The sequence below is a fragment of the Cynoglossus semilaevis genome, chromosome 13 (assembly GCF_000523025.1).
Source record: "Cynoglossus semilaevis isolate Cse_v1.0 chromosome 13, Cse_v1.0, whole genome shotgun sequence".
Taxonomy (NCBI): Eukaryota; Metazoa; Chordata; class Actinopteri; order Pleuronectiformes; family Cynoglossidae; genus Cynoglossus; species Cynoglossus semilaevis.
This window is the reverse complement of record NC_024319.1, coordinates 2,251,416-2,260,407: the sequence shown is the minus strand read 5'-3', so window position 1 is coordinate 2,260,407 and position 8,992 is coordinate 2,251,416. Positions and strand designations below refer to the sequence as shown.

Here is an 8,992-nt window from a genome sequence, read left to right as displayed (position 1 = left end):
GATCTGCTTCGAACTGACGGGTCAACTCTCCCACATCTTACCCATGATGGTGGCGGTCATCCTGGCCAACATGGTGGCCCAGGGTCTGCAGCCGTCCCTGTACGACTCCATCATTCAGGTGAAGAAGCTGCCCTACCTGCCTGAGCTGGCCCTCGGGCACATCAGGTAAAGGTCGCCCGTCGTGTTTCGTTTGTGTCGTTGACGTCCGTCTTCTGGGACAGATGATAGACGTTTGATCTTCTCTGAAACCCCCAGCAAGTACAACATCTTCGTGGAAGACATCATGGTGCGCAAAGTCAAGTTCTTGTCTTCTCAGTCCACCTATCGAGAGCTGAACCATCTGCTGGAGAACACCACGCTGAAAACCATCCCACTGGTCGACTCTAAAGGTAGGAGCAGAGACGCCACGGTGACGGGTTTTAATCAGAGAGCCTGAGTGTGTGTTACATTAAATTAAAACACAAACAATATTGTTGTATGAGGTATGGTTTCATGTTACATTACATTGGTTATGATGTTTTGAGCGTTATAAAGATAGTCTAGAAGCTGGTGCAGAGTAGGGGTGTGTATCTGGTGATGTGATACGTATCACGATACAGGGGCAACGATACGATATATTGCGATATACTTTGTATCACTAGAAAAGAAATCAAATTTAAAAAAATCCATACAGTGACAAGAGAATATTACTACGATATTGTGAAATGAAATATTGTGATATCTCATTTGATCAATAATTTGGACATCACTAGTACAAATCGAGTTGATAGATTGAGTTTTTTTTTTCTTTGTTTTTTCTGTTGCAGAGTCCATGATTCTTCTGGGCTCCATTGAAAGGACAGAACTTCAGGCTCTCTTTGACTGGTGGCTCTCACCGGAGCGGAGGGTCTTTGAAAAAGGTCAAAGTTCACCAGACGCAGGTTCTAAGATGATCTGGGAGTCCTTCGCCTTCGTTGACGAGGAAGTGGGAGACGAGAGCTCAGACAAGGTGACGTAGACACACACCCTGACCGGCTGTAGGCCGTCTGACGTCTGTGACATCACAGCTTCACTCCCGCTCTAACTGTCTCCTCAGACCGTTCCGGTTCAGGAGGAGTGCAACGGGCCAATCCCGTTCCCACAACCCCCAGAACCCTCGACCAACCACACAGACTCAGGTGACTCTGCGGTGACAGGGTGTGTCTGGAGACGTTGTCCCTCCAGACGTCACTCACCGACTCTGTCTGCTGTCGTTTTATATCTGCAGAAAAACGAAAGCTGACGTCCGTCAGGAGAACCTTCCAGAGACTCTTCTCCTCAACATCTTCACCGAGCCAGACCGAACCTCAGGTTTTCTCTCTCACACACATTCATCATTATCTTATCACTCTGACCTGGTAGTGTGGACCATGTGGACCATGTGGACCATGTGACCTGCTGGTCCAGTGAGCCGTGATCCTGAATATGAAAAAGAAAAAGCTTGAAAAATGCAGCATGATGAAACCACCAGGGGGCATCATGGTGACTAATATGATCTCCCTCTGTTTCCTCAGGAGACAGCGCCCCCTGTACTGATCGACACCATGACACCAGAGGAGGTACTGCCATCTTAGGAATTCATCATTGACGGAAACAGCCAGGAGGAAATAATTAAATCAAATTAATGATAAGATATTCCACAAACACAGGGTCTGTCTAACTCTCTTGTGATTGGCCGGCACAGATCAAAGCCTGGGACGAGGCAGAGCTGGACAAACCAATCAATATGGAGCAGATACGTGTGGACCCCTCCCCGTTCCAGCTGGTGGAACGAACATCTCTGCACAAGGTGAGTGACACGTCACATGTGTACGTACACACTTCATCACTCACACGTCCTGGTCACGTGTGTGTGTGTACTCTGTACTGCAAATCATGTACTCTGTACTGCAAATCATGTACTCTGTACTGCAAATCCTAGGATAGAGAGAATAATTTGGAAGGAAATGATGTTTTTTTTTTACTCACTTTTTTTCTATTTGGCCAAAAGGGGAAAGTTTGCAAAGTAGATTTGTCCTGGTAGGCACCCCTCACCCTCTAGCCCCCCACTCCCCCCTTTTGAAGAGCTACACAAAAAATACAATAATTCCTACAAAGGTACTATTTTCATTAAACAAAGAAAATCAAATTACAAATGACAAAAATATCAAATTTGAAACTAATTTACCTCCATGGCAGGTGACCCGCCCCCTACTTTGAGAACCATTGCTTCAATACTAGAACCTCAGCAGTTCAGGCCTGAATTTCACGGTTAATTCCAAAAATGTGATGTACTGCTGTGTACTGCACACAGTATATGAGTATTTATATGTGGTGAATGTTGTAGTACTGTGTAGTACTCATGCTGTGGAGGAACGTCAACCGTGAGTCCGTGCAGCCAGGCCGACTGAGCGCGCTCACTGACTCTGTCTCTGTCCCCCACAGACCCACACCCTCTTCTCTCTGCTGGGCCTCAGTCACGCCTACGTCACCAGCATTGGGAAGCTGGTGGGCGTGGTGGCTCTGAAGGAGGTAATGTTTTTTCAATCTCTCCTCTTCCTCTGGATCAGCTCTGCCGCTACAGCGGAGCGCCGTGACCGCGGCACGTTGTCGTCCGGTTGTGTAACCACGGCGTGCTCTGAGGCGTACGGTTGTCCCAGCATCCTTTAACTCTGACCCTGACGGCGGTTACAACGGTGACATAAACATAACATCAACTTATTGATCGGCTGTAATGATGTCACGTCATCTACAGTTCAGTCAACTCACAGTCAGATCTGAGTCACAACCGTTTGGTTCACGATACGATTTTATCACGATTTTTATTTTTAAAACCAAATGATCTCCAGACAAACTGTGACCAAATCCACTGACCAACCAACTGACATGGTCTGTGAACCTCATCAACTGACATTGAAAAAAAAAAGTCCCATTTCTGCCCAGAAACTCTGGACCATCACCATTGATCTGCCCTGGTTAAACTGGTCAAACTGGTCTGGTCTGGTTGACCTGGTTAACTGTCAATATATGAAACAACAGGAAGTGGAAAGAGTTCCTTTCCCTTTTTTTAACTTTCCGTGTTAGCCTTAAAGGGTTAAATCTTTGTCCTTAGACATGATTGATCGATAGATACTTTATTGATCCCTAAGGGGAAATTAATTAATCTGTCATTATTAACTAGCTGTGTTCATGCTGTATATTTCTGTCTAATCCCTGTCATCGTCTCCTACAGCTACAGAAGGCTATCGAAGGCTCAACGCGTAGCGGGGTGAGGCTCCGCCCCCCTTTCGCCAGCTTTAGAGATGCCAGCAGGAAGGCCAAGAAACATCAGCCTCCGTCCTCGACTCCGTCCTCCCCCACTCGAGACAAAGACATGTGGGGGGAGGGGAGTCGGCACGAGGGGGATCCAGGGAGGAGGGAGTCCAAAGAGGAGGGAAGAGGGAAAGCGTCGTCTTCCAGAGAGGCCACAGGGGGCGATGTTTCTCCCACCTTACCGAGCAAAGACACAATCGAGAGTGGCAGCTGTGCGTCCACGGGGGACGTCGACGCGGCTCCTTCTCAGGACCCCGTATCTCCTCCTGTAGCCCCCCCTACCTCCTCACCTCCGCCCTCCCCTGTGTCACACACGGGCCCTGTCTTCACGCTGTCCTCGCTGCACGGCGACGGCGAGAGTGAGGAGTCAGACGAACCAATTTAGGGACCGGGTTTAGGAGAAAACTCTTTGCTGATGACGCTCCTCTTATCAGAGAGACAAGGCTGCTGTCTCGGTGGAGGAGGAGCAGCAGGAGGAGGAGGAGGAGGGCTGACCTGCGGCCTTCAGCGACTTTCAGCTCTCAGTGAGCAGGACAAGCAGGTGCACAGCGAGTTCCTGAAAACTTCTAGTCCAGGTTATTTTTTCTATGCTGACGACAATCTCACTTTTTCACACTCAGGTTCCTTCCTTTGTCTTCTGAACTGCAGTGGGACGAACTGTCCTGCAGGGTTCACGTTCACTGTCAGTCCATATCTTAGAACAACACAGTGGTTCCAAAGTCTCTCTGCTGCCCCCCCCCCCTCGCTCCACCCTTTTGTAGTTCCTGTTGTTCCTGTGAAACTGATTTTTTTTGAAAATTAACATCAAATTATGAATCAGTTCAATTTTCCCACTTTGATGTTAATGAAGAAAACATTGAAATTAAAGCGCCCTCTACGAAGGACCCGCTCCCCACTTTGGGAACCACTGAACAAATGAATGTAACTCTATGACATTGTACTGATGTTTGATCTTTAATGAAACCAATGGGATGTATGATAATAATAATTTATCATAAAAAGACGATGATTTGACTTCAGGATGATGAGATCATGCATTTAAAGTTTACTGATTAATTAATGACTTCTTTTAAATGATCACTTTTATTTATTCTAACTTATTGTAATTAAATGTTCATTCTGTCTGAGCTCTTATTTAAATTCTTCACAACAATAAAAAAATAATAATTATACATGTCAGCGTTTTTTAGCAGCTGAGACCGATGGGACTAAAGGGACAGTTCCTGTTTTTTTCAAAGCCTTGTTTGTACAGTCGACTGCAGTAACTTCTCATTTCCACCAGTTTCATACACCAAGCGCTGACGCTCCGGGCTCTGGTTCCAGCTGGAACCACGGTGCTCTCCGAGGACCGGGCCGTGTTGGCTGGAGATCGCAGAAACAAAGTTCTGCTCGCCAAGTCCTCGGTGTTGCCCAGAGCATGATATCACGCTGCTCGTCCTCACACTGATACGACCAGAGCTGAGTTTCCCTCCCACAGACACAAAAACACACACATCGGACATGACGTGAATCTGAAACTAAAATCTAAAAAAAACGACTTTTATGATGAGGGTCGAAAATCTTTGGATCATTAGAATTCTTAAATTTTGTGTAATAATAGTTTTGGGGTTTTTTTTTTGCCATCTGGGGGTGTGAACATCTGACGAGTGGCGTTGCCTTACAGTGAGAAGGTCACCTGTTTGATCCCAGACAGTAACTGTATGGAGTTTGAAAACAAGTCCATTTGAAATAATAATCTTAATCCTAGATTTTCTATCGTTCCGAGCCTGGTCACTGACGTTGAAAGTAGTGTTTATTTTTTGTCGACCTATGACCTTTCACCGACGACTAAACAGAAACTAAACTGGAGGTAAAGTTGAGTTAATAAAGAATAAAGAAATGAAGACGGCGTAAAAACAATTCTGAGCCGCTGCTGTAGAAGACCAGTGTCAAATGTAGAAAGACTCAGTGACACCGGGAACGTTGTTTGTAGTAATTGTTTATTTTCTTTCTCTCTCCACTGGAGGAAAAGGAGGCGGGTAAGGAGGAGTCGGTGGCGTGGACTTTGTCCTGACGTGCAGGAGGAACATGTGGGGGAGGAAGGAGAGACGGGAGGAAATGAGGTGGAAGTCGGAAGTGAGGGAGGGGAAACCACACGGAGGAACCTTCCTGTGACAGCCGCCCAACACGCATGCATAGATGTGAGTGTGAAGAGATTCCACCGGGTCCACAAGCCTCACTGCCTCGCTCCAAACAAACAACTTCACACACGCTTGTCTAATTCATAGCATTTTTACAGCTGCAATTGTTTTTTTTCTCTTTGCAAGTGACTGGTTCAAATCCCTTTTGGTTGGTGTGAAAACGTAGTCGTTATTGTTGTAGTTTTTTTTTTTTTTTTCTCCGGCAGTGATTCTTCCAATAAGACAGCAGAACATTTTACTGACAGACTGACGTGAGGACAGACACCAATACAAAGAGATCAAGAGCGACGAGGAGAAAAGGCGAAGGACCAGAAGCAGAGTTTGAGCATCATGCCTGCAGACGAGTCAGTGTAACCCTGGGACGATGGCAGTGGAATCATACAAAAGGAGCAACACAACTGCAAAACCAGTTGCTTAAACAGGATGTGATCAGAAAACCTTAACATCCACAGAAATATATTTGGCTTCTTGTTTGTTCATTCATTGAAACTCTGATAAATCAAAGTAGAACAAAGAGGAAAAAAACAAAAACAACAACCCTGAAGTGAAGCAGTGTCTTTTCTGCTGTCATCAAGTCCACGCAGGTTTTTCTTTCTCTCGGGAAGAAAAAGCCAAATAATCTTTAACGTTGTCTCGTTTAAAGCAGAGGTCTTCCCGCCACAGACCGAGGATCTTGCTGAAAAGTTACTGCTCCCTTTAGGGTTAGTACTGTAGAACGGTACCGACGTGAAACTAAAGACTGTACAAGGCGTCCCGTTAGTCCCTCCCCAAGTAATTGTTCAATAAATAAATGAATATATGCCAGTGTAAAGACATTCTGTTTGCAGTTTTGAGCCCTCTTAGTTGGTTCATTTATTGGTCCAAGACAGGATTACTGAAGTGTTACAAAATGATTATTATTTGGAGCTGCCGGTCTCTCCTGGGTGTCCGAGCTGTAATTCTGTTTGTAAAGTGCTCAAAACCACATCAACACAAGGCTGCTTTACAGACGTGACACCTATTCTAACTCATACTGGAGGGGATTCCAACAAAGTTAGTAGAAAAATAAACATTGTCCCCGAACGTTGCATAAAGAAGCAATCGACAAATAAATCCATTCAAGTCAGAAAACCAGAAAAAAGTTTCTCACAAAATCATCAAAGTGACAGGACGTCTGATAACGTCCGCGACCCAAAAATGTTTTTGTCGTGAAGTCGTTTGGTGAAACATGCACAGAAGTCCAACGTCCCTCTGTCTTCGTCCGCTCTCCTCCGTTTTCCGTTCCTTCTCGGTTTAACGAACAAAAACCAAAACCAAAACATTTTCCTCAGATGTCAGTGTCATCACTCTCTCAGTCCAGGCTGGTGCTTCACAGGAGTCACGACGAACAGGAAGACACTGACCTGCTCAGCCCAAGCCTTGTTCTAATCCCTGATTGGCAGGCCACATGTTCCCCCATGACCTCTGACCTCCTGCTGTACTTAAAGATTCTTTAATAGCGTCACTATAATTAACAACACGGACGATTCTAAATTTTTTTAGTTTGTTTTTTTTGTGTGTGCAAAAACAGAAAAGTCAAGCATTTTTAAATAATAGTAGTTTTTTTTCTGAGAGGATGTTTTAAAAAAATAAAGGAATCGTCCTTTAAACTGCAAGAGATGACTCACTTTATACTATTTACATCGATGTCACAGAGCTGACACAGGTCTGTGGAGACATCAGTGTTCTGCCTGACTGACTATTGCTGGTTACAATTTAGATATTTATATTTGTATTTTTTTTGTCAGTTATAAAGTTTTTTTTTTAATCAGCGTCAGCAAAATTGTCAGTTATAAAGTTTTTTGTTTTTTTTTTAATCAGCGTCAGCAAAAATGAAGTCAAACGAAAGGAAAAGTCAGGGACGGAGCTGTTCTGCTCAAGGTTTGCATCTCAAGGCTGAAGGAAGGTCAAACGGATGTGACGTGACAGCGTGTGTGTGTGTGTGTGTTTAAGTGCAGTGTCCAATCAGTGAGCAGGCAGTCACAGAACTTTCTAGACATTTGTTCTGCGCCCCTCAGTTTGAGAACGTTGAGAAGAAGTTTGTCCCCCCGTACATTCACGACAGGTCGATCGATCACACCCACGTGAGTGGAGAAGAAGCAACAGTGGGTCAGCGTTGACCCGTGGCTCTGAGAGCGTTCAGGGACTGAGGGGTCGTCAACAGTTCAAAGGCGACCTCTGATCTGCTGGGTCGCATCAGTGCAAAAGAGAATTGTTAATGCAGCTCTGTTGTTTTCTTCTTCTTCTTTCTTTCTCCTCTCAGCTCGTGCTCAATCGTAGGTCCACTGTGGCCCCCCCCTCGGACCACACCTGACCCCCCCGCATACTACGGTTCAGTGCAAAGTCCAAACAGAGTGGTATAGTACAGGTACTCCATAGTATGGTGAGGAAACATGCATACAAAGAGAGGGAGTAGGAAGCACACATATCTTTACAGTACAATCCCTATATGCATGTTCAGTGTGTACCATCGCTGGGACTGGACGGGACGGGACAGGACAGTCCCTGGGTTGTGCCTCAGGCCTCCTGGTGCAGCAGCGTCACACACAGGGTTTCACTGCATTTCACCAAAATATTCTGGAATTCCCTCGACCTCATTTAATTCCACATGAGTTTTAATGTGAAAGGACACCGTGTGTGTGTGTGTGTGTGTGTGGGACAGAACCAGGAAATGGATTTGGTTGACCACTGTGTAATACTGTGTGTGGAGGAACAGCTGTAAACAAAGATGTTCTCCTGTAGGAAAACTGTTGTGTTAATCTTATACATTGACTTTTCCTTATTTTCTTTATTACAAAATTCTTCTTCTTATTTTTTTTTTTTTTACTCATCTTAGATTTTTCTTTATCACTGATGAAGGCGGGGTGGAGTCGCTCGTCATCATAAAAGCATGCATGCAGCGAGGTCTCACTCCTCTGAAGGAAAAGTCTGTCTGTTGATGGTCCTCCTCCTCCTCCTCCTACTCCTCCTCCTCCTCCTTCCTCTCTTCAGTTCCTACTTCCTCTCTCCTTCTCTTTCTCCTCTTTAACCTTTGGGATGTAAGGCTGTCAAAGAAACAGGGGTCCTTTGTTGCATCAGTTCATGACACCACTTCCAAATCTGTTTCTCCCCATTTTTAATCATTTGTCTCGTGTTCATGGTACCTGAAAAGGAACAGATTAAAAGATATATATTGTATTGTTATGTTCATTCCTGGCCGACGCTCACTTTGGTCAGTTTGTGATAATGAGTGTCTTAAACGGCCAGAAACTCAGTTGGTTGCCATGGAAGCGACCGGCCCTTTCTCCTCCTCCATCTCCTCTTCTTCCTTCTCCTCTAGCGTCTGAATGAGACCCATGCTGACATCGGAGGCCTTCCGCTCTGTGATTGGCTCTGCTGGCGGTTGCCCTGGACTACTGCCTCCTGAGGCATCCCCTTGTTGGTACGTGGGTGGAGTCAGTGTGGCCGGCTCTGGCTCCAAGCACAATGTCACCTCCTCCTCCTGC

General features: G+C 45.5%; 2 protein-coding genes across 7 annotated transcripts in view; one reads left to right on the top strand and one right to left on the bottom strand.

Annotated features, from left to right (window-relative positions):
* The window catches only part of clcn1b (chloride channel, voltage-sensitive 1b), a 21,143-nt gene extending 15,140 nt beyond the window's left edge, over positions 1-6,003 (top strand). The window contains exons 15-23 of the mRNA XM_025061468.1: positions 6-165; positions 256-389; positions 807-988; positions 1,076-1,157; positions 1,247-1,329; positions 1,533-1,577; positions 1,703-1,807; positions 2,443-2,529; positions 3,230-6,003. Of these exons, the coding sequence (XP_024917236.1) occupies positions 6-165; positions 256-389; positions 807-988; positions 1,076-1,157; positions 1,247-1,329; positions 1,533-1,577; positions 1,703-1,807; positions 2,443-2,529; positions 3,230-3,694 (1,343 nt within the window). The 3' untranslated portion in view covers positions 3,695-6,003. The remainder of the gene's footprint in view (positions 1-5; positions 166-255; positions 390-806; positions 989-1,075; positions 1,158-1,246; positions 1,330-1,532; positions 1,578-1,702; positions 1,808-2,442; positions 2,530-3,229) is intronic.
* A 1,287-nt stretch (positions 6,004-7,290) lies between these two features.
* fam131bb (family with sequence similarity 131 member Bb) overlaps positions 7,291-8,992 on the bottom strand; it is a 29,274-nt gene continuing 27,572 nt past the window's right edge. For all 6 annotated transcript variants that reach the window (XM_017037774.2, XM_008322741.3, XM_017037775.2 and 3 more), the window contains one exon: positions 7,291-8,988. In XM_017037774.2, the coding sequence (XP_016893263.1) occupies positions 8,758-8,988 (231 nt within the window). In that variant the 3' untranslated portion in view covers positions 7,291-8,757. The remainder of the gene's footprint in view (positions 8,989-8,992) is intronic.